This window comes from Corvus moneduloides, chromosome 15 (assembly GCF_009650955.1).
Source record: "Corvus moneduloides isolate bCorMon1 chromosome 15, bCorMon1.pri, whole genome shotgun sequence".
NCBI lineage: Eukaryota > Metazoa > Chordata > Aves > Passeriformes > Corvidae > Corvus > Corvus moneduloides.
The window spans coordinates 10,953,056-10,978,446 of NC_045490.1; the positions used below are offsets into that span (position 1 = coordinate 10,953,056).

At 44.7% G+C, this 25,391-nt stretch overlaps 1 protein-coding gene across 6 annotated transcripts in view; it reads right to left on the bottom strand.

The window, feature by feature from the left end:
- Positions 1–25,391, bottom strand: part of ACSL6 (acyl-CoA synthetase long chain family member 6) — a 104,066-nt gene that overhangs the window by 49,402 nt on the left and 29,273 nt on the right. For 2 of the 6 annotated variants that reach the window (XM_032124823.1, XM_032124822.1), the window contains exon 1: positions 12,363–12,473. In XM_032124823.1, coding sequence (XP_031980714.1) covers positions 12,363–12,411 — 49 coding nt within the window. In that variant the 5' untranslated portion in view covers positions 12,412–12,473. Of the gene's footprint in view, positions 1–11,764; positions 11,835–12,362; positions 12,475–12,663; positions 12,761–16,754; positions 16,833–17,701; positions 17,878–18,354; positions 18,674–21,278; positions 21,934–25,391 lie in introns of those variants that run through there. The other 4 variants (XM_032124817.1, XM_032124821.1, XM_032124818.1 and 1 more) reach the window with 4 other exon arrangements.

Here is a 25,391-nt window from a genome sequence, read left to right on the forward strand (position 1 = left end):
CTGCCCCTCACCTTAGAGCATTAAGTAGCAGGGATGTTTATACTAGTACAATTAGACTTCACCTTTTGTGCTCAGTCTAAAGCCCAGTGAGACCCAACGACCAGTAAAATCAATGGAAAGACTTTAAAGGACTTCTATGGGATTTGGCTGAGACCTGACCCATCCAGGAAAAAAAAAAAAAAGATATATCAGGAAATCACAGTGCTTTTAATGCTCCCAGCCAAATGGAAAGTTAAAGAGTCCTATAAAAAAGAGTAACCTATGGAATCTTTCTCTGCTTTTATACTTTATCAAAATTAATGAGAAACACAGATTAAGGTTGAATTTTAAACATTGCTGCTTATAGCCAGGAGAATACAGGATAGGGCACGGTGTAATGGTTTTAAACTAAAAGATGGTCAATTCAGACTAGAAATAAGGAATGGGTTTTTTATAATGAAGGTGGTGACACACTGGCACAGGTTGCCCAGAGCAGCTGTGAATGCCTCATCCCTGAAAACATTCAAGGTGAGCTTGCACAGGGCTTGGTACAACCTGGTCTAGTTGAAGATGTCCCGGCTCATTGTACGGGGGTTGAACTAGATGAATTTTAAAGGTCCTTTCCAACACAAACTATTCTATGACTCTATGTAGAGTCATCAGAGCAGCTAAACGAGGCTGTACCACCAGGAAACCACACAGAGCTGAGATAGCCAGGGAGCTTCCATTTCTCTATGGAAGAGTCCCACTTGGCCTTTCAAAATTCTGAGGATAACTCAAAAAAACCCCAGCTGCTGCTGTGATTTTCAGGACACTCCCATAAACTAGAATGATAGCTCCAGTTACAGAACAGAAATCTACCAACAGAATCTTTACATTCCTGAAGGTCCATCCATGGAAAATCATGCCTCAAGTACAAATAAAAAATAGCCACTAATTCAAATAATGTGTAAGAAAGGAGAAATTTACTGCCTTGTGTTTCTTTTTAGTGCTCTCCTTTTCTGTATCTTCTGGTCAGATATTATGCTTTTATGATTATACAGCCTATATTTTTGACCACTTCCAAAGAGCAGCAGGAAGGAAGCATACAGCACAAACAGAGCATTAATTCAATAATTAGAAACATTAATATGACGTTACTGGGCAAGTGTTTCTGCCTCCTCTCCCTCTAGCCCTCAATTTCCTTACACTGCAGGGATGCCAACTGATGGCAAGGTAACAAAAATAAACCCAGGATGATGAATTTATTGCTTATGCATCTCTTCCCAGCTGTCATCCTCAAAACACTTAACAGGCATCCACAGCACAGTCCCCACACTGCAGCTGAGCATGGTGGGTGCAGCACACCAGTGAGGTGTGGGGGCCATGTCCTGGCCCAGTCCAAGGGGGTCCCTCCTGCACTCTGGCACCCACCAGCCAGAGACCCCAACCACATCCCACATCCAGCTCCCCTGGCAGCAAGGGCCTGGCACTGTGCTAGGAAATGAGGGAAAAGGAGGGGTTTGGCATCATCTCATGGAGGGTTTTTGAGAAATCTGTGGTTGGGCTGTGATTTGAGATGTCCTTAACTATTCCAAATTAAATACCTCGCTGAGGTATTTAATCTCCTGACACTAATAACAAGCAGTTACATTGTTTGAATGTTTTTTAAACACACAGTTTATGTTTCAGGATCTTTGTTGTTGTTTCAGGGATTTTTATTTATTTTGTTAACTAAAGAAGCAATTAGGTTATTTCTATTTTTGTTTCTAGGCAGTTCCCTTTGCTGATCCCACACCCTGCAGCACCCTGCACCTTTCTGTGCCTGACACTACTGTAATTTGCTTTTGCTCTTGTTTTCACAGGGACTTTCAAGCCACCCTGAAGACAGTTCTGTCCATGCTAAATTTTGCAAACTCTCTGCAAGTCCGTCTGTGGCTGCATATAAGTGACTTTTTATTTCAAAGGTATATGGCACATTTTTTCTGACTTTTGTTAGGGCTTTCCCCATCTCCAGCCTCCTTCCCCATACCTGCTGCAAAAACAGCCTTATAATCCCTTTTTCTGGATATTTTAAGCCTCCAAGATGCTGGAGCAAGGTTCCAAAGGGTTAAGATGGAGGAGGCTCATTCCGCAGCCTCAATGACCCAGAGCTTTTGCCTTTTCAAACATATTTAACCAAATAAAGTGAATAGAGGATATGCAAATGCGTTTTCCAAAAGGAAACACAGCCCTGAATTGTTGTTGGCAGGTCAGAGCATCACACCACCCTCAGCAGCCTCTCAGCTGTGGGAGATTTGGGCCGGAGGAGGAGGCGGCACAAAAAGATCCTTTTCAGGCAGAAAAAAAAACAGGACTTGGGTATTCCAAGGAGACAGAGGGAGGAGGTCACTGGGGATGACTCCTCCTCCACCTCAAAACCCTGGTTCCCTGTGAAGGTGGTAAGCCCCTGGCACAGGTTGCCTGGAGGGGCTGTGGCTGCCCCATCTCTGGAAGTGTTCAAGACCAGTTTGGATGGGGCTTGGAGCAACCTGGTCTAGTGGAAGGTGTCCCTGCCCTGTACCAACATGAGTGGGGTGTACAAGGGAGATCCACAGTGAACAAAGGTTCAGGGGACATCAGGACACTGGTACAACTTAGGTGACCTTTCACAAGCTGCTCTCAGCTATTTGAACACTTGGCTGAAGAAAAGATAATTCTGAATTAGATCACCTGGAGTTATAGAGAATGGTTTTACCTGAGTATTGCTGTCTTGGTTTGAAAGACAGGTGTCTGCCAAGGAAGGCAGGAACCTCCCTTGGAATGGAAAATGTGTCCCCCATCCCTCCAAATTATTATAACTTTGAAATTACAGGGCTTTCAGGCAAAGATAGGGGAAAAGGAATAACAGTTCTTTACTAGTATATATATGTACAACAAGGCAAACAACCACCACCAACAGCAGCGACTACAAACAAAAGCAGAAACCCAACAATAACCTTCTCTCGGCTGTCGAGCACCTTCCCCGTGGGTGCAGTTCCGGTCACAGCCGGCAGGGGCGCTGTTGGCTCCTGGCCGGGCAGGGCGGGTGCGATGATTCCCCCGCGGCTGCAGGGGGCGCTGTGGTGCGAGCTCGGCCGCCTCTGTGCAGTGGGGAATGGCGGGCGGGCCCGCGGGAGAGAGAGAAAAGGGGATTCCTTTGCAAACCCCCAGGGGCAGCTGGTCCTGGTGCCCCTCCAGGTGGCGAAATGGGCTGCAGCAGGAACTTCAGGGCAGCTGGAACGGCAGGGACGAGCAGACTCCGGGGATCGCAAATTGAAGTGTAGCACTAAGCCGTAAGCGGTGGCAGAGGCAGAAGCCGCGGGGGATCTCGGCGGGTGCTGGGTGTCGGGCTAAAGTATAGCAAAATCGCGAAGCAGCAGCAAAACACAGCGCGGCTGTGCAGCAGAAGCTGGGCTCCGAAAGCAGCCGGGAGACACTCCCTCCAGAGGGGGAAGGGGTTTGGGGTCCCGGGTTTTCCCCTGGGGCACCTGAGTAGATGGTGAGGATCCTGCCCAGTGAGGTTGGGTGTTGATAAGGTTCAACAGCTGCTCTTACGAGCAAAGGCTCACCCACAGTAGAGAAGCAATGACAGACAGAACCCCGTGGTGGCGGCGAATTCTTCCCACAGCAACCACAGCCCGGCCATCTGCCCTCCGATGCCAAGAGCGAGAGCACGGGAGGAGCCCAGCTCCTCACCCCCCAGCCAAAGTCTCGTGGTATATCTGCCCTTCCCAAGAGAAAACCCCCCAACTAAGTGGCTGCAGCCAGCTGCACCCTCTAGGCTACATCTTTTGTCTCTCTTAAGTATCGTCGTTATCATCTCTTACACAACAAATGGGAGAAAAATCCCTGAGAGAAAGAAAAAAAATAAAAAATAAAAAATCCTAACCTCGGACAATTGGAGATACTAAATAAAGTACATTTAACATTTCAAAAGGGGTTCTAATATATTTGTCTTTTTTTCTCCATCATTGCACAGAATCTTACAACAAACTAAATAATATTCTTTCCGCTTGTTATAACTAAGTACTATTTTCTGCAGAAAAGACACTAAGTCTGCATCATTCACATCTTCTGTAATTTCAGTGCTTAGATCGCTTTCAACTCACTCAGCAGAATGATTGACAGTTTTCTAGATATTTTTTCAAAGAGGAAAACAAAAAAGTAAATTAAATCAGTCTAGCAATCTCAGTGCTGGTTCCTGTGCTGACCAGCTCATACTTGCCCATGGAGAGAGAAAAAAAAAAGGGAATCCCAGTTTAGCAAACGTCTCAATCTCAGTGCTTTCCCTGCTCTGGCTTTCGGCTGAGGCTATCTAGCAGTGAGTGGGACACCCCAGTGGTCACAGCGACGTCAGCGATGTCTGTATGGCTCCTGAAGCTGATTTTAGGGATTTCATAGCCCTTGGAAAGGAGTTGCTTGTTGCTCTGGAGACAAAGAAGAGTGGGGCTCTGACCCTTGCCATGCAGAGGCACGTGTAGGTCCTTCCCCGAGGAGGCTGTTCCCGAGTCCCCATCCCTCCCTGGGCACCATCACTGCCCACATGGGCGGGCACAGCCCAGGGACTGCTCTACTTTGTGCACGGGAGCAACTCAGTCTCCATTTCCTAATGGCTGGTGAGAGAAGGAGAGGTCATTTCAGCCCCTTTGATTCTCGGCCATGAACACATGCAGTGACTTGCCCAGGAAAGGAAGGGAAGGCTGTGCAGTTTTCCATCCAACAACAGGTCAAGCAGCAGCCCAAAGTGAGCGATGGTGCCTTCTGCACCCATCCATGCACTGCCCATGCTCTCAGCAGCAGGAAAAACCCATCCTTTCCAAACGCTAAAGATGCCAGGCTGAAGAGGGAGCACAGCCCCAGAAGCAGACAGGGTGGGGCAGAGATCTGCCACACGAGCACCTGTCCCAGAGAGGAGGCTGTGCCATTGTCTGGAAAACATCGGGGAAAAACGAATAGCTTGGCTGAGACATCATGCTGGCATCTAAACAAGCAAATCTGAGAGGAAACTTGGAAGATTTTGTAGTTTCTAGAACTTTCCCAAATGAAAGTGTATTCATAGCACAGAGAGTCACACTTCTGTGGAAGGATCAGCTGACATGGCACCACACACCAGGTCCCTGCCACCTCAGCACTTTTCCTTCTTGACCCAAAGTTGTATCTTAGAAATTACAGAATCGTAGAATCATTATGGTTGGAAAAGCCCTCAAAGGTCATCAAGTCCAATGGTTAATCCAGCACTCCCAAGCCCACCACTAAACCACATCCCCAAGCACCACATCTACATGTTTTCTGAACACTTCCAGGGATGACAACTCCAATACTTCCCTGGGCAACTTACTCCAATGTCTGACCACCCCTTCCATGAAGAAATTTTCCTAATATCTAGCCTAAACCTCTTCTGGCACAGAAGAAGGTCCCATTGTAGAGACTGATCTGGCTGATAGCTTTGGTGTGGCTGTCCTTCCTCTGTGGTCAAAACACAAACTCTGGTGTCCAGGTGGAGCACCCAAGTGTCTGTTCCCAGGTGTGGGACTTCTTGCCATCATCTCAGCAGTGAGAGCAGTGAAGGGTCTCTTGGAATCTGGCCACTAAAAGATGAATTTACACTGGTAAACACCCACCTCTGCCATGGGCAACAGTGGACAAAGGAACCTTTGCTAAGGTTGTTTTACCAAATAACCCAGCATTTGGAATTGCTGCTCCTGGGCCAGGTGACACACTTGACCTCAGTGAGAAAAGCCACCTAAAAACCCCCAGGTACCTTTGGAGCCCGTTACTCTCAAGGAGGCCAACTCATCTAGCACAGATTTTGCAGCGTGACTGCGCAGTGCTGAGTGGAAACTCCTCACTACAGTTCATGTATGGTGTCTCTGAGATTGTATCTACAACTGAAGCCGCTTTGCTGAGCAAATGGAAATGTGAGCTGCAGTCTTGCAACACCGTGGCACACAGGTCTGAATAAAAATACTTTTCCTCCCTGAACTCAGGCTTTCCTAGAGAAACAGTGATTTCCACTGAATGACACACTTTTTTTTTGGCAAGTGACACTTTCTTCGTGGTACGGAAGAAAATTACTTGGACAAGTTGATTGGATTTAGCTTCTTTCCATGTTTATGAGAGTGGAATATCCCACACAACACAGAAGACAGAAAAACCCCTGTGTGGCTGACAGGGGAGTTTGAGGGACAGTGAACACTAATTTGGGGGTTGTGGGGAAATTACCATGGGGTCTTGCCAAAAGCTTGCTGTGGACTCAGCCTATAACAAGAAGGGGCTGCATTTTCAGCCATGCTTTTCCGAAGTATCTGCTACATGCTGTAGCTACATCACTGCTTGAAAAAGCACAAGCACAAGTGACTAAAGAAAAAGCACAAGTGACTAAAGGGTGCTGATGTGTGGCTGCAGCAGGGAGCTGGGGACCAGCTCACAGGTACTGAACTACCCCTGTGGCTTTGAACCTCTTTCCTGATTAAAAATCACTGCTCATGTCGGTGTCTTACTTTCTCACCACCAGCTACCGTGTTTTCCATAGTGTAGTCTCCAGCAGGATGGTAAAATATTTCTAATTTTACCTATATACAGAGTGTAGGAAGAAGCAGAATCAGGCAAAGCCCCATGTCTGCTTCCTTGCCCACCTTCCCAGCAGCTTCAGGCCACCTTGGAGGCTCTGTGACAATGTTTATGGTGCAAGGAGGCTTTGACACAGTAAGTGACTGGTCATCAGTAAGTCCTGGTGGCACACTGTACAATCAATCCAAGCCCAGCAAAACATTTCCCTGTATCATGCTGTATGGTATCAACACTCAGTTCTTTGAAGTCTACAAAAAGGATTTTCAAAGACTCTAAATCAGCATGTCTGGAAAGAAAAGCTCCTGGAGAACCAAGCATGGCTCATAGCAGGAGAGCATGGAAAGGAGCATGAGTGTCCCTGCTGGGGATTCATGGATTTTACATGTATATTTCAAGCATATTTATTTTTTTTTTTATAGCCACATGCCCTCTGATACACCTTTCTCCACTGTATTTGAGTGGTTTCAGAGGATAAGAGGGTATCTGGGTTCCCAAGCTCTGTAAACCCTCCTGCTCAGTGGGAAAAGAGGTGAGAGGATGAAGCAGCCAGTAAACTGCGCTGTCCCTCCTCCAGGCTGTCCCTGCTCCCAGCACCCGCAGCCCTGCGGGGACAGGTCCCCAGTGCCAAGGACCTGCAGGGCTTTGGCTTTGCACACTAGCACAAGAGATAGAAATAGCAGTGATGAAAAAAACCTCATTACTTGTATTGGCCCACCCCCAAAGAACATATTCAGAGCATTTAAAAATAAAAGAATGAATTAATAGATGTTTTCCTTTCATGTTGATTTCTGATCAGAAAGAAGGTGATTAAGTTATTTTATTTTGGTCTGTATGAAGAAATAATGTAGCAAAGTTAAGAACAAGGCCATGGGATAATGTAACAAAGTTAAGAACAAGGCCATGGGAAAAGAGCTGCCCTGGATGCCTGTGAACCCATCAAAAGGTTACCTACCATCTTTTTCCATCTCACCCAGACTTGCCTCCAGTTACCTACAGGATATCCAGGTGCTGATTGCAACTGTGCAGTGATGAAGGAAGAAAATGCTGGTATTTCTCTCAAAGTGCTCTCAGAAATGTACTCACAATGAAAGGTTTAAACCCTCTGGTGCTCTGCAGTGTTTGGTGACGTCAAAAGGGCAATTATACCCTTACTGATATAATGTTGTATTTCTTTGTTTCTGGCTCACTCCCAAGTCAGCTTTCCTATTTCTGAGAGTATTCAGTTAATTCAGTTTACCATCTGTCTCCAAAGCTTCTCTCCTATTTTTATTACTTGAATATACTTGTAATATCCGTAATTCTATTGTGGAGACAAGAATCAAATAAATGTCCAGATTAGTCCGGAATAGCAGAGAAAAATTGCTATGTCCTGTCTTTTCCTGTGAGGGAGCAGGGAAATCCAAATGCATCTACTCTTTCCTTTTGATAGTATCTAGTAACCGTTCAAGTGGAGCAGTAATAGAGGGATGGAGAATAAAAGCAACTACATATACCTCAACAAATACCATGGGCTTTGCCTCCTGTATAGCACCTGGCACTCCACAGGCTGGGCTGAGCAGCCTTGGGCATCTGCTCTGTACACAAAGCATAGCAGAAAACATGTCTTATCCAGAGAACTGAATTTCAGGGCATCACCAAGGATTCCTGTGTCACAGCATAAGAGCCAGGACCAGGAGTGGGATTGTACAAGTCTATTGTGACCCCAGATGAACCTCCCAGCCCTTTGCAAACATGCACTAAGAAATGTTTGGAGATGCACTTGTCATACATGAAATCCCTATTTGTGCTTGGTCTTTGCATATTAAGTGCTTTAATTAATTAATTTTGAGTTAATTATTTTTAAATTGAATGTTACAATTAACCCGTCAGCCCAGGTACAAAAATCCAGTTCCATTATCAGTGTTTTCAATTGTTTAAAGTAGTTTATTAAGAGAGTTGCACACTTCCCAGTTAAAATTTTCCCAGTTAAAAATCACAAACTTGCCCCTTCTCAAACTTCAAACCACCTATATACCATAAGAGTTACCTGTCCTGTGTTTACTGTATACTTTTACAAGTGTTTTGAGATGTGTTGGACTTGCATTCTGATTCCAAGGCCAAAACCCCACCCAGTCTTAATAGCCAGCAGCTATTTTTAGCTACAGAGCCATTACTCTGCAGGCAAGCTCCATGGCAGCCTGAATACCTGAATTTTAATGAAGGCATTGTATTCCCTTATCTCAACTGATACCACCCCCCCCCGACAACGATGAGCCATTGGTGGATGGAGATGATCCATCAAAGGGAAAGCACCAATCACTTTGGACCAAAAGGGCGGGCTGTGGGCGGCGCAAAAACTATAAAAAGGACAAAGTGGAGAGGCGGGGCCTCTATTCCCCTCTTGCTCTCTCCAGACTAGCTGTGGGAGACGTCGGTGCTGGGCATTCAAAGCCTTACCCCTTTTAAGGGGCTTTTAGTAATTTTTTTAAAGTCAGCCCAGCACTGCAAGTCCTTTTTCTCTGCCTGAGGTCTAGTGCTGTCTCAGCCAGAAGATCTCACATCCCTGCGCTCCTGGGGCATAGCATCTACTGAGCCATAGGATCCCAAATTTTTATATTTTTCTAATTTCTGTAATTCTTCAATTTTTCTGTTTTCAATAAATCAATCTTTTTAAGAGTTGTCTCATTTCTCACACACTGGTGCTGGTGGGAAGGGACGCTGTGATGGCAGATTTCCCTTCTTGTGCCTCCACACACGAGTGCAGGTGCCTGCCTTGCCTCCAGCTGCTGCCAGAAGGCAAGAGAACAAAGACTTCCTTTCTGTAAGGCAGGACTGACAGTGCAGGCAAGAGGCTTAGGGTTGCAGCCGCATGAAAGAGAAGAGCAGAGGAGTAAAAGTAGGAAAATCCCAGAGATTCAAGGAGTAAGGTGAATTCTTGTACCACTTCAATTAAACCAGCAATGTGCAGACCCCTGGGAGAATTTGTCATTAGGTTTGTGTTTTGTTTACTATACCACTCTCTGCATCCATTAGATCATCCAAGACTGCACAGTAGGAAATAATTAGCTTTGTCTTTCACTGACTTCTACTATAATTTGAGATGAAAATTATAGACTTGTTCTCAACTTGTTAAAACTTTTCTAATGGTGCCAGAAATTAATTTGAATTAAAGAAGAATGCTTCACTGGGCTGTAATGGCCAAGGAGCCCCTTGTTCAGTAAGTCAGCATAGCCACAGTGAGTCCTTTGCAACATGGAGCAGTGACTGATGGGATGGGGCCACCAGAAAGCCAAAACCAGACGTGAGAGCAACAGCTGCTGCTCGACGGCTGAGCAAGTGCCACACTGCCAGGTCAGGCAGAGCCAGTGGCTCTCCGGTGGGATCCATCTCCCAGAGATAACCTGTGGTGGCATACATCTCAGTGCCACTGCAAAAGGCAATAACAGCACGTCTGTCTTCTGAGGGCACCTATTCTGCAGACAGAAACATTGGGCTAAAGTCATGTCCACACTAAAATAAAGTGAGCATGTGTTGGGGTTTTAGGAGCTCTCCTGGTTTTGGGGGGTTTTTTTTCTGTTGCTAGGGGGACAAATGGCTGGGTAGTTAAGAAAAACAAAAGAGCTGGCTACTCTTTTGTTTCACCTGGGTGTGTGAGCCTGGGTCTCTGGCATTTGGACAGAGAGGGAGGCTGCTTTCTTCGGCTGCTTTTCCTTCTGCTGGAGAAGCCCCAGGATCCCAAGCCCGCCTTCCCTGCCCCGCTGGGAGCCGGGCTGTGGCTGCCCTGCCCCGCAGTTGCTTCGAGCCTTCGCTGAGTTGTAGCCCTGCTCGCCCTGCCTGCCCAGACCTCCGGGGGGTTCCCCGTTTGGATACATCTCGTCGGCCCCCGTGGGATTTGTGCTCGTCCCTGCCGCTCCAGCCTGCTGTTCCAGCCTGCTGTTCCCGAGGGTCCGGCTGGACACCGGGATCGGCTGCCCAGGGGTTTGTGAAGCTTTTTTGTTCCATCCCTTCCCAGGACGGCAGGCCACCAGTGCCGCGTGCTCCCCGAGCTCGCTCCGGAGCGCCCCCTGCAGCCGCGGGGGAACCATCGCACCTGCCCTGCTCACCGGGAGCCGCCAGCACCCCTGCTGGCTGCAAGCGGAACTGCACCCAAGGGGAAAGGGCCTGACAGCCGAGAAGGCTGGGACTGGGTTTGTGATTGTTTGCTGTTACTGCCATAGTTATTGTTGTTTTGTTTGACTGGTTATACACATATAGATATATAATAGTAAAGAACTGTTATTCCTATTTCCCACATCTTTGCCTAAAAGCCCCTTGATTTCAAAATTGTAGTAGCTCAGAGGGAAGGGGGTTGCATCTGCCATTCCAAGGGAGGCTTCTGCCTTTCTTAGCAGACTCCTGTCTTTCAAACCAAGACAGCATAGCATTAAGTGAGGCCCCAGACACACACCTTGGGATAGCCAGATGCACAAGAGACAGGAGCTGGGACACAGCAGAAACACTGAGATGTGAAGCACAGAAATCAATACCGCAGGGTGGATGTGGAGGCCTGAGGGTAGGAGCTCACACAGGTGACCTGTTCCCAGTCAGTCCTGTTCTCCTCCTGTTGCCATAAACAAGCCTGGTGCAACCAGTAAGGTGGCTCAGAGCAGTCCCTGGGGCCTTGGGGCCCAAAATACAGTAACAAACAGTTGCCCACAGCTTCCCAGCCAAGTCCTCCTTTCTGTTTCACCCATGTAATTCCCTCTGGGCCATATTTCACTGCATGAGTTTTGCTACAGTTCTAAAACAGCTGATTCAAGCTGCTGATATAAGCAGCTGTAAGGCCACTGCCTTTAATGAGAGCCACCAGAATATTTTCAGAGGCAAAAATCAGGCCAGAAGTTTTAGGTTCCTTTTTTTTTTTTTCTTTTTTTCCCCCAGTGTGAAACATCCTTTTTCATAATCAAGAATAGCAAGTAGGCAGGAACATAAATAATTACAATCTTTCTGTTCTCAACACTCCCCCTCAGAACATTTACCTAATGATGCTAAGATGCTGTCTTTTAAAATAATTTTCCCCTTTATACTTCTTCTCTTTGGAAGTCTGCCTGTGTAGAGGGAAGCTCTTTGTTGATAAAGGGGGAAATAGCACAGACATTGAACATTACCTTTCTTTAGAAAAGACACTTCGCACAGATTTAAAGGACTCAATTTCAAATCAGCACAGTAGATCAATTCAAGATGAACCTTTGAGTACCTTACAGAAATCCTCCTGTTTCAGACTTGCAAGAATTTCCTAATGCAGACCCACTTGGAATCGTCACTGCCTGCCCACAAAACAATGGGATCCAGCATCACCCTCTGCCCAACAGCTCTCAACACCCACACACCCCTCCAAGCGCGCCGCCCTATTTCAGATACCCACTACAAACAAAGTGCCCCGACAAATTTACCAGAGGCGGACTGGCGGAATAAACAGCAGGACTGTTTGAGAGGAATTATGTAATTGCATCCCGCTCTGCACCACTGCCATAGCGGCTCATGGTGCTGGCTCTCCGCCGCACGCATGGCGCCGAGCTTATCCCATCCCCATCCCCATCCCCATGCGGAGTGCCGCTCCCGCCTGCCTCTTCCCTTTAAAGAGCTTGGAATACCCTTTATCCCGGTGCAGGGAGGGCCAGGGGGAGCTGAATCGCGGTCCCAGAGGCCGCTTCGGAGGGTTCGGGCCGGTACCACCGTGCCAGGGCGGGGAACGGGTCCCCACCCGCTGTGGAGAAAGGAGCCGGGAAACAGGGAGAGAGGCGGGGAGAAGGACAAACCCCCGCTACCGAGGCGGGTCGGGGGAGAGCACTCACCTAGCAGCAGCCAGCCGGAGCCCGCGAAGCCCAGGAGCGGAGCGAGCATCCCTGCGGCGCGGCCCCCGCGCCCCGCTCCGCGCACTGCGGCGCTCACTGCACACCCCGCCGGCCCGGCCCGCCGCTCCCCCGGCGGAGGGCGGTGTTTTTAGCAGCCCTCCTCCTCTCCCCATCCTGCCGAGCCCTCCAGATCCCCCGTAAAAGGGGCTATACAGGCGGTGGTGCGCGGATGCTCGTCAGAGCATCCCTGCCCCCTCGGATCCATGAGCGGCGGCGGGGGGAGCGAGGGGGAGAAACTTACTCCTTTATAGCTTTATTTTCACCTCTGGCCGGTGAAATTGCAGCTGGCCGGTGACCCACACGACCATCAGAGATGCTGAAACACACCCAGCTTCAATCAGCAGAGACAGCTCAGCATTGCCGCTAGACATCTCATCATCACACAGCTCGGGGCCACTTATACAAAAAAAAAAAAAAAAAAAAGGAGGCAAGCTGCAAGCTGTGTGTGATACTAAATATGTGGAGAGAGGAGAGAAGAGAAGATTTGTGTTCTTGACTGTTCCCTGAACAAGCTAGTTGTAAAAAAACTAATGTCCATCCCAGCTCCACGGTACATTAAGGGCTTTGCAGAAGAAGGTATTAAAAGTGCTGCACCAGTGGTGAGAACACGTCTTGCATCCCTCTGGGAATCACAGTGCCAGTGGGGTAAACAGGATGGGAGTGCCAAAGGGTAGAAGAGACGCTGTCTTTTTATTCAGCCGTGTGAGTCACTAACATGGCAGGTCTGCACAGCAGGCAGAACTGCCTGCTCCAAGCTGTGACATGCAGCTGTTTAACTCTTTGGGAACATGGACCAAGATACACCAATAAAATTCCCTGCTTGTACCAGGAATTAGCACTAGTTCAGGTATGATTACAGCTGTGAAGGTCACAGTTCCTTTGCAGATAAAAGCTTTTGGTTTTCTTAAAGGTGAAAATGAAGCATATGAAAATGAAGAATTTTTTTCCATGTCAAAAAATTTTTCACCATGTGGTTTCCTTCTGATTCAATATGAGGACTTTAAAAAACTTCCTGTGTACAGAAGCCCAGCAGCTGATTAAACCTGATGTAATTTGTATTAGAGTCACCACTGCCCACTCCTGAAAGCTATTATAAAATTGCCATGTCCAGTTTAGTCAAGGGCTATTTGTCTTCCAAGAGTCACGGTCTCAAGGCAGAAAAGCATCATCAAGCACTCTAACAAGTGAGCTGGAAACCAAAGAGAACTGTAACTGCTTCCTCAGACTGCAATTCTCACAATAAATGCCTCTAAAGCAGTTGGGACTTCAGCTACACCTTCAAGTGCCATAAAATCAAATATACCAGCTATAAATTGGACTTGGCAAAATCATTTCTACTGCCATCTATTTTGCTTGAGAGCAAGATAGATTATAGATTAAATACTGCACTATTTATTTTACTCAAGAGCATTTGTAACCTATTCCTACAGCCTTCTCTTTCTTGAGAATGAAAAAAAAGTTTCTACCCCAGTTTTTACTTGCCTCCCTGTGGCAAGTTTTGTGTTGCAAGGCTGTAGCATGTCTCATCTTCTCCAGGCTACCTGGATCCTACAGTTCCTCTGTCTAGGCAAGCCCAGACTTCTCCCTGAACCACCAGTGTCATTTACTGAGCCTTGCTTCTGGGCTCCTGAAATCTGTTAACTGGAAATCACAATACTGAAGCTAACTGATATAACAAAACAAATTGTCTTAGAAATATTTGAGGCCAGGTGGGACAGGGCTCTGAGCAACATGATCTAGTTGAAGATGCCCTTGCTTACAGAAGAGGGGTTGCACTAGATGACCTTTAAAGGTCCCTTCCAACCCAAAATGTTCTATGATCCAGAATCTATTGATCTTTGAGGCCTTTTAAAATAATACATCCTTAGGGAAGTTGAGGGATCAGAGGAAACTGGCTGAAGAGTACCAGCTCCCAGAACTTCACTAAGATTTATGCAAACAGATCTGCATATGCAGTTGCACAATGAGTCCTGGAAACACCTTCCATTCATCTACCATAAGAGTGAAGATCATTGGCATGACAAATCCCACCTGGACCTTCATGCCCTTGCTTTGGCGAGCTGCAAGGTGTCTGCCTATGCTCTACAAAGCATAGCTTTCCTGACCTCAGCATCTCCTGCAGCAGCTCCTCCAAGCTCTACACAGATTAAAAAAAGGCAAGTGACTTCCTGTGTTTCACACAAACTTCCTGCCTCTCTGCAGAGTTCTCATAAACCTTTCTTTAACTCTTGACTTTAAAACCTTTGCTAGCTCTTTGCTTCTCTGTAACTACAGCCCAAGGCAAATTTGGCTAAACTGATTATTCAAAAGGCCCACCTACAGTTTTCTGAAGTTGTCCCCACCTCAACAGCAGTTTAAGTGCTCTCACTTACTGGTGTAATAGTAATGGATGTTCCGCCTTTGGAGGTGTCAAGGTGACAGACACCTGTCATAATAATGCTGAAATTTTCCATGCTAGGAAACCACCCAAAATCTTATGATTCACAGAAGCATCCCAAATCACTACTACACCAGAGCCGTCACTCCTGCAGAGGACCTTCAGCCACCAAGATATTAAGGCCACTGCCAGCAGTGACCTTCCTAATAGTCAGAGAAGAGCAGAGGGCAGCATGAGGAAAAAACTACCAGAACCCCCATCTTCTGTTTGCATCACAGCCCGGGCTGGGTTATAGAGAACAGGCATTTTATCACCTCCCCATGAATACAAAGTGGTTCCTACTTGCTCTCACAATTAGATACAATAACATTAGCCTAGCTGGGAAGAAATAAGTTTATTTCTTGCTTGAATACATTTGTGTCTATTCAATAGTCCAATATAATCTGCTTGCCCCAAGTAACACCACTATAAAAAAACTTCAGAAATATTCCATTTTGTTAAATATTTTTAAAAGCATATGAAACATATTTCAAGCTGTGGTTTACATGATTTTTATTTCAGATTTTTCAGTCTCTCCTCTTTCCCAACCAGATGGTAAATAGTTACTATGGCAGCACCTAAAGGAGAGTGACTCAGCACTCCCTCAGATTCCAGTAGCAGCACTGTCTACCCTTCTGGTTTCTTATGATTATAACCTTATCTTCTCTTTATTGTTTCATTGCAGAATTGTGATGTTTAAAAGATCATTTTTCCTTACGAAACTCAGCATTTATTGGTGGAATCAATGCAAGAATCTGCTAAATAAAGATCATACCTATTCAGGATGCTATTTCAGCTTCCCTTTTGTGTTGATCACAAAGATATTTGAATTGTTTCCATAATTTCTCAGTGTTTCTTTGGAGCTTTATATTGCCAAGTGAGCTTGTCTCATATCAAGCCACAACATGCCCAGCTCCAAAATATCCCTGTCTGTTTGACTGGGAGCAGAAGCCCCCCTTCCTTTTGTTAATGTTCAAAGCTTCTTGCTTTCTGTACCTGTGGGGGTTTTTTTTAAATTTACCTTGCTTTGAAGGCTGTATTTACACCTTGAGTCTTCTCCTTTATCCTTTCCTTGGATTGCAATTCAACCCAGAGGTGACTGGCCAACCAGTTGCCATTGTTACTAAAACCATCCAGCCAATTCTTTATCCACTACAGTCATCCAATTTTTCAAGTCTAAGAGCATGAAAAGGTTTTGGCAAGTCATCAATTTAGAAGAAATTATTTTCGATAACAGTGAAACTTGCAAAGTCTGTGGTTTCCCATCTCATGGTTGGATTTCCCCAGAGCTAGAAGGGTGTGAATTCTCTCATCATGGATATTCCTGCCATTGAGGTAGTTTTACTGTATTATGACATTCTGGAAGAAAGCGAATTTCAAATGGCTGGCTAGGGATCTCAGCTGAGTTAGTTTCTTAACTTTAACTTTCTAAAATTGCAGTTGACAGATTTATGACAAATAATATAGCAAATATGTGTGGGAAGGGTTAAGGTACTTTACGAACATTAAGATAGTTCTTTTAGACCTGGAATGCAAAAACCTGCCTGAGGATGAATCATTTTATTTTTCTAGCTAGCCCTGCAGGCATCTTTCACTTTTTTCTCAGCTATTACGAGCCCTCCCAACCTTGAAATCACACAGGAAGCTCGAGGCCCTTCCCACCGGGTGTGCACCTGCCCGGGTGTTTTCAAAGAGCAGATAAATGAGACGATCGCGGCCGGCGCCGGGGCCCGGCTCGTCCCCGGGGGCTCAGGGGACACCTCCAGCACCACGGACAGCGACAGCGCAGTAATTATCTTTATTAATTAACAAACCCGTTCTTTGCCCCATTAAATCACTGGAGGTTCTGAGGGACTCCCTACTGTGCTCCGTGTTACTGCTAACATTAGAGATAGCAACTGTAATTAATATGTTACCCTAGAAGTTGCAGTTGTTCCTTCGCTGTTGTCTGCTTTATCACCAGCCTCCTCTTCTGCCATTTTATCTTTTCCTACCTGCAGGAGAGAAGATAATTAAGTCCATCCTGCAACGGACTAATAGAACCCTTTAAGTTAGTAAATGCTTTTGAGATATTCAAGCCCCCCACTAAGCCATGTCCTCAACATGTGCCACAACTACACACTTTTCAAATCCCTCCAGGTATGGTGACTCAACCACTGCCCTGGGCAGCCTCTGCCAGTGCCGGAAGAAATTTTTCACAATAGCCAATCTAAGCTTCCCCTGGTGCCGTTTCCTCTTGTCCTGCTACTTGTTCTGTGGGAGCAAAGAGCAACCCCTACCTGGCTCCAAGCTCTTTTTTGGGAGTTGTAGAGAGAAAAAGTCCCCTCTGAGATGCCTTTTCTCCAGGCTGAGCCCCTTTAGCTGCTCCTCATATGCCCCAATGGTCATCTCATATAGATGATTGTGGGCCTCTGCCTAAGGGCTGTAGGCAGCAAGTGTACTCAGGATGGGCAGGAGATTTATTTACCAGAGGGACAGCACACAGATCAGTGCTATCTCGCAGCCCAAATCCAGATGAAGAGGTAGGACCTGCCATTTCAATAAACCTTTTTTTGCATCTCACAGCCAAGAGAAGGTTCCAATTGCTGCTGAAAGCTATACAAACATGCTACATGGTGCCAACACTCCATACTTTCCTGACCTTGAAGATTTAGAGAAAGATATTGTGGCTAAATGAAGGGACAGAATCAAACCTTTGAAGTCAAAGGTACACATTCCCTCAAGTCAATAGAAATAGCTCCTTTGACCAGTACATTGGTGCTTAAAGCATTCCCATCTTTCAGGTTGTTCATATCAGCCAGCAGAGCATTATGATTTGCTAGCAGCTCTCATTTAAACTACATTTCCATCAGTATGATCTTACCTTAATGGCAAGGGTACAGCTACAGTTAGAGCAGGCCGATGGCTCCCTAAGCCACAGTAACACACCTGCCCTCCCAGACAGAAGGATGCACTTCCTTGGAGCCATGCACAGCAAGCAGGACAGGCCTCAGGGTGGCAACCAGGGGTCAGGCCAGATCCCAGACTATCAAATATTACCTGTGTGGTGATGAGGAAGGGCGAAGGTCAGGAAGTCAATTCACAGGCAGGAGCTCAAGTCCCATGGCTGAGTACAGGCATGGCAGTGACTAAGCTGAAAACCAGCATTCCTGCAACTCAGGGCAGAAAGAAGCTTCTGGGACTGGGCTTAAATTGTCTCCTGTGCACATGGGAAGCGTGTGGGCAGGAGCCCAGGTGAGGCTGGTCAGGACCACCAAAGCCCATTAGAGCTCTCAGGACTTCAACAGTTAAAAACTTTCTGCTGCAAGCAGTCTCTTAATGTTTGACTCCAGACACTTGGCATAACAAAAGTCCCACAGGATTCTGTAATAGCACTAATTAACTGTCTTTTATGTGTTAAACTTTCACAGTAAATACTTCTCATATATACACATACACAAATTACAATTCTTGGACTCTGAAGCAATTTACCAAGTGCAAATCTTTATATGTGTCATTGATTTAATAAAATCTCACCTATGCATCACTGTTAGCTGAGATCAATGACCTTAGTGCCAAAATCTTCATGGCTGTAAGGAAAAGGCTGGAGACAAGACCTCTATTGAACTATTCACAGGAAAACTCAGTTGACTGTGAAAAAACTAGGAAAAACAGAACATTTCATTTTGAAGATACAGAAATACCAACAAGCATTAGATTAGAAGTGGTATAATGACCTAGTTTGTTCTCTTGATTTCTGTTTACATCCATTCATCACCATGAACTCTCTGAACTACTTCTGGTGGAGTTATGCAAGGAGTACACAGGTGCCACTGCTGCTCTGCTGCTGCCCCAGCTGCAAAGACAAAGAAAGAAGAGGGTTTTTAGAAAAAAATCCCAAATCCCAGACCCACTCTTTCTATGTTACAGTAAGAAGGGAGAAAACAAGTAGTTCTATTATGGTTGTTATGGAACAAATGAAGATATCAGAGTTGGACAGAAGTCAGTTAATTCCATAGTCCTTCACGCCAGCTATGCTGAAATCACATTAAGAAAATAAGTGATATTCAGCTTAACCTCTTCTGACTTAGAGGACATACAGCTCAAATCCAAAAAGATCCTGTCAACAAAGTGGAGCTCTGGTCACACTTCTGTTGTGGCCAAAGAGCTTAATGCTGCTGCAGGAAATTATGTTAGGCCTCCATTAGACTGGAAGTAAAGCTTCAAATCTATATAAATATAAACATACACTGTAATGACCTTTGAGTTTTCATTAGAGAAAAGCTCTCTCTTTAGATTTGGACAGTAGACAAATACAGGTATTGTGGTTCAGCTTGCAGCTCATAAGCCACACCTCTAAAGTAAGTAAAGGACAAAGCCAAGACCTGAGCATACCCAAAAGCTCAGAACTTCTCAACTTTAGGTGGAGTTTTAAGTGATAACTTATATATATTGAACGATTTTGCCACAAATTTTGGCTGGAGGCAGCTGAATGCTGACCTGTTCATGGCAGAGTTGTGTGGGCAGTGAGGTTGTGCAGTGGCTGCAAAGCGACTGACTGTTCCTGCTGGTGAGCTCTTGAAGTGTCAATCCTGTTATTTAAAAAACATCCAGGCTCTTTTGAGCTGTAGGTGCGCCAATAAAGCACTGTGCTTCACCAGCCTGTGTGAGGAGGGAGAGTCCTCATGGCCAAATTTTGCCATTGATCCACTATGTGACCTTGTCAACGGCAGCAGTCTGGCAGAGCAGGGCAATGAGCTTTCCACCTTGTTTCCTCCTGTAGCAATCCCTTTTGGATTTCTCGTTTTGAGGAAGATGCCATCTGCTGTCAGAAGCTCATTCAGACAATTGGGACAGAGTCGACTCCAGTAAAAGCATCAGAAGTCAAAGAGCTGCAGAAATATCCCCATTGAGAGTGCAGGCTGAAATGCCTTTATATAACTCCTTATTACTATAATCTCACATATTTATTCATGATTTTCTATTAGCTTGTACTCAAATGGAGCATCTTTTAACAAGCATTTGTGTTTGCAGACAAAAAGCCCTTTAGCCTAGTCTGTCAGGGCTTTTGATGTCATTTGCCTTCTCGCCACAATCATCTGCCAGCTGCCCATTGTGCTGGTTTAATTAAAAAATAGAATTGATAGGTCATGAAATTTTTATAATAGCAAGATTAAGAATTTAGAAAAACTGTTTCAAAAACAAAGGTAAAAGAGGTATGAATGTCAGAGCTGGACCCAAATATGGCAGGTCTTTTAGAAGCACTGTAGAAGAATCAGTACTGAGTTTGTTGCACAGGGAAAATTCACTGTTTACCAAGGTAACAGCAAAAGTAGCTGTTAAATAGTAGATTTTTCTTTCATATTTTGAATCAAATAATATTTCTTGAAAGGGAGTAAAATACACTGCATGGTCTAATAAAATGGATGTAATGGAAACAAATCCCAGTATCAATGAATGGATGCAGGACTGAATGTGCAAAAAGGGGGCATAAATAAAACCAAAGTGATGAGGGGTTTGGATCACTTCAGTCAAAGGGAAAAGCCATTGCATGAAACAATTGCTTACAAGACCATGTTTCAGCAGCAGCATTTAAAGCCAGAATTAACAGTAGCAAAGACCTGAATTGCTTAATATCCTCTGGAAAAGGAGGGGATGAAATTTGAGAAGGGTGTGGAGTAATGCCGAGTACTCTCTGAAGCTGAGTATGAGGCATCATAGTAGGATCTCACAAAGATGAGTGATTGGGCAAGAAGATGTCACAAAAACCTCAGTGTTGGTAAGCACAGACATGTACCCAGAAACATAACCTAAATAGGTACACACGGAGAGTACCTATTGAGTTGGCTTTTTTAATGACATGAGAAATGTTTCTGTTGAGCTCAACTCTTTACACCCCAGAGGGGTAACTCTCCCAGGTCACTGCTGAGTGCACGCACATGTTGCTCTCCATAGCAAAGTGCTCTGCTTTCCAAAAGGCTTTTATTTTCCATTTTTGTCAGTATTTTTAAAACACCTCTTGAATGATAAAGCAGCTGCCTTTAAGCACACAAGAGACCTCAAGATCTTTTCCTAATACAGATCAGGCCATTCCTTGGAGAGCAATGTTTCCTTCTGCTTTCTGGAGGAGGGGAGTGGGAGCAGCTGGAACTGCCAGCCAGCAGCATTGAAGCAAAAGGCATGTTGTGCTGCCTGTGACACTTCTGGATAATGATGGTAAAGGCACTGGCTGCTGGTTGCTTTAAAATAGCACACTTACTCCCAGAACCTACTTCTCTTTTTCCAAGGGTAAGAGATATTGAAATGCAGTAGTTTATCAGACAATCAAATGAGATCTAGAAACCTATGTCTCAGTACTCAGGTGTGGAAAACCAGACTGAAATCCTCACAGCAACCTGAAAATTCCCCCTTTTTTTTCCTAAACAGAACAAACTGACATTGATACATATTTGATTTCTCACCTCTATGTTGTCACATCAGTTTTCTTGCATAGGGATGCTGCCATGGGCCCCGGCCTGCCCCAGTGCACACCTATGGGCATGGGCTGTGTGCTTCCCTTTCCATAGCTCTGTGGGGAAAGCAATCTGGGAGACCCAGAGAAAAAAACATCCTGGTTGTTTGAAACTAGTTAGAAATAGTCTCTCTTCTTGTTTGTTTGTTTAAAAATAGCATAGCAATTCTAAACATTGATGTTCCTCTGAGCTGATCTGGAAACATCACAAACTTCCAAAGGATGTGATTAATCTTCCAAGCAGGCTCTATTGCAGCTGCTGGGGAGCCACAAAGTGCCTTGAGACACTGCTCCACAAACTCCATACTGGGTTCTTTAACCTCTGACTCTCAGCATTTTTGCCATCAAGAAGCTGTGGTGCATCACCAGCTCCCACACAGCCGCAGGTATTTTTCCATCACGCTGAATCCCACTGGTTTCACCAAGATGGAGGTGATGCTCTCTCTTAGTGCACTTCCAAAAGATGCATCTTTTCCCTTTTGTGGGAAGCCTCATGTGTTACCTGTCATTTTCTTTTCTCAACAGACTTATCAATGTTTAATCACCAGGACAAAATTTTCCATGTTGACTGGAATGCTGACTCATCTTGAAGATGTCAGTAGGTTCTAAAAATAGGAAAAAGATATTTAGTAAGACTGAAAACATGAAATGACTTTTTGTTTGAAATCTCTATGGCCTTATATAGTGCAGTTCACGGAGTTCCTAACCATGCTGGTGTCACTGTGACTCCACAAGTACATTGCCTGGGATTTTGGGGTTTGGTTTACTTGGTAAAAGAAACCCCAAAATTACATGGGAAAAAAATTACTTAAATGGATTATTAAGCTTGCAAAACAACAGCTTAAAAGTTAGAAATGCTACAGGAAAACTGTCATCCAAGAGAGGTCCACCCTGAGCAAAACAGAGATTCAATAAATTTTTCATAGGAAAAAATACGCAAAACACAACTAAAGACAGTTTGAAAGCACAATGTAAGGAGACTAATACACAGTCACATAAGCAAACTACATTTTAGGGTTTTGTTTCTTAGGAATTATAGAATCATGTAGTTTGTAAAAGACCCTTAAGATAACCTTCTTGGTGTTCAACTTTGTTTTTATTTGCAGTAAGTATAAAAGGTGGTAAAAGGATTTACTACACAGACAAGAAGTTGGATTTGTGAAATCTTTTACCAGGTCATTTGAATCACAGACAAACCTGTAAAAAATGCCCAGGTAAAACCTTTGGCTACAAGGATCCTATCAACAGCTGTGGCTTTGTGATGACAATTCCTTTCTTGAGGTTTGAAGGTCCATTTCATGGAAGATATTCATATATGAATCCATGACTACTTGTAAAAATTCATTTTCTTTTGTCTTTGCAGTTACTGTGCATGGGTGGCATTTTTCCTCCGAAACAGAAACCACCACATGACTTGTGAGCATCATCAGTTCACCACATTGGGAAGAGGAGTTTCCAATCCTTCCCACTGACACCTGGGTCCCAGCGTGCCTAAGGCTGCCTGCTGCATCAGAAGGGGCTTGGAAGAAAAATGGCTAATTTTCATACTCATCGTTGACAGTAGCCTGATGACCATCAGATTCTCATTAATACTTTCAATTCTGTTTTGCATTTTTTTATGCAAAATATCCCAAACTACTTGCTGTACTTAAATCATTCTTGTCTGCCAGGTCAACTTCATGGATCTCCCCTGGATATGCTTCTGGCTGTATGGTTTCTGGCTTATGTTTCCCCCTTTTTGCTATTGATAAAGTCTCTCATTCACATAGTGCTGGTGCATCCATCTCAAGCTGATGTCATGAAAGTATTTATAAATGTAAGCTCCTACTGTACTTCCCATTTTGACACAGTGACTACCAAATGCCCCAAATTCATAATGAGTTTGAAAATAGGAAAAGAAAAAAAAAAAGAAAAGCAGAGATAATAAATGAATTCTTCTACTCACTGCACAGATTTTCACAAAATGTCTTGAGTTACATCTTGGTCACATGGGAGCAAATCTCACAAGAACCAAGGATGCCTGTTTTGGGCTCAGTTCTGGAGCAGTGGATTCCCAAAGAGGTATGAGGTTATGTACACAGGAGGACAGACTTCCATTGGGAAGATCCAGACTGATCCATCCAATACACCTGACATTATGGCTTTTGTTGTTACTGTCTAAATGAACCTGCCTAGACATGTCTGAATGCAGTAGATGGTTGGATGGAAAACAGAGTGAGCAGCCAGGCTGTAGCCCATCAGGAGACTCAGCCTCTGCATTTTCACATGACGCTGACAAACCCCAAGACCCCTTCTAAAATCTAGAATCCTTCACATTACTCTGAGCAACTTTTCCAGAGGTGCATTTCAAAGCAGCAAGAATTTGCACGTACATCAGAAATGGAAGTTAAAGCCCTCATCATACCATTGCATCTTTGGTGTCCTCATTTGATCCCACAAAGGGTTTATTAATGGCACAAGAAAGCACTTGCTATCTGCACTTGTGGTTTTTATGACAAAACATCTGTAAAGCTTCCATAAGAAACTGGCAATAAAACATAGGTGAGATACATTAACTTTCTGACACAAATATTTTTATTCTGCCCACAGGGAAGTGAGATGATCTTTAAGGTCCCTTCCAACCCAAGCCATTATATGATTCTATGATTCTACTCCTTTATTCCCTCAGGAATTTGGTTGATTAAATGTAATTAACATAATTATTTAATCAAGATCACCCAATAGTTGGCCTTGATAGTTCCAGGAGAAAGTTTTATATGTTTGCAAATACATACACATTTCAAAATAAGTAATTGGAAGAAGAGTAAATAAATCCAGATTACCAAGAATGGAAGAAATGTACCGTTTTACACAAGCTCACTCCAGAGTGGGCATCCCAAAAATAATTAAAATTTCAGCTCAGTTTAGTGGGAAGCTAAGTGTGAGACTAATTCAGTGTCTTGCAGTACAGCAGTTGATTCACCCATGTTTCACCACCTGGTTTCCAGTAATCTCCTCACTACTGAAGAAATCAAACGCTTCCCTATGTGACTGCATGTAGTGAACAGCAATGAAGTCTCTGGGTGTGCGCTCACTTGCAGCTTGGGTTATGGCCTGAAACATATGGATTTTTTCAGCGTTTACTCTACTAACAGCACAAGGTTAGTGCAATATGCTCTGTTCAGAGAAATTAAATCCATCTCATTAACATGAGATTCTGTTTGGAGCTAGAACAGAGGGTATCCTTCTTCCCACTGTGTCTTCCAGCATTGTTCTCCATGACCAAAAGAGCTTCTTGGGCTTTGGACATCTTCAGGCACCTCTGAGCATACAGAAATTGCCCATGGGCTGATGAAATTGCCACTGATGACTGTACATATATCTTCCTCTACTCCACTCTCCAATATAGGTCAACACAGCTAACTTGCCAGAGGTACCCTGTTTCCTAGAAAGGGCTTTTGCAGATTTCTTAGAACAGACTTGTACATTATTTGGAAGGAATTTGTTGTTTCACAGATTGTGAAAACTGTCACAGTAATTCAATGCTAATGATTTTGCAAAATGCTCTTCCAGTTTGAAGTTTAAGGCTTTGGGGAGATTTTCTTTAAGTACAGATACAGAATATAGCATGAGCCAGACTCTGAGATGTCTCTGTAGAGCACAACCTGTTTGCTGACCATGTAACCCTCTGTAACTGGGTTGTCTTTTTGGTGCTCTTCCTTTGCCACAAACACACAGCTGTTATTACTCATCGACTGCAGAAATTTGGAGCAAAGACTCTGTAAACCAGGATGTATGTAGGAGATCTAGTCAACAAAACACAAGCATTGTCTTCATAAAAATATCCCCTCACAGAAACTATTTAAATAAACTAACTGTAGCCAAGTCTACAGGACATGATGGAATTAATTTTTGAGCTCCTAAGGCTTTCTGCAGCGTGACTGTGGATGACTGCTAACAATCCTGGAAAACCCAGACGACTGTGGGAATTTCTGGGAGTGGAGGAAGACAAACACAGCCTGGGACCAGTAGAAAGCTGAGGAGCTTATACAGCAACCAGTTCAGCTTGAGCTGGGGGAGGATC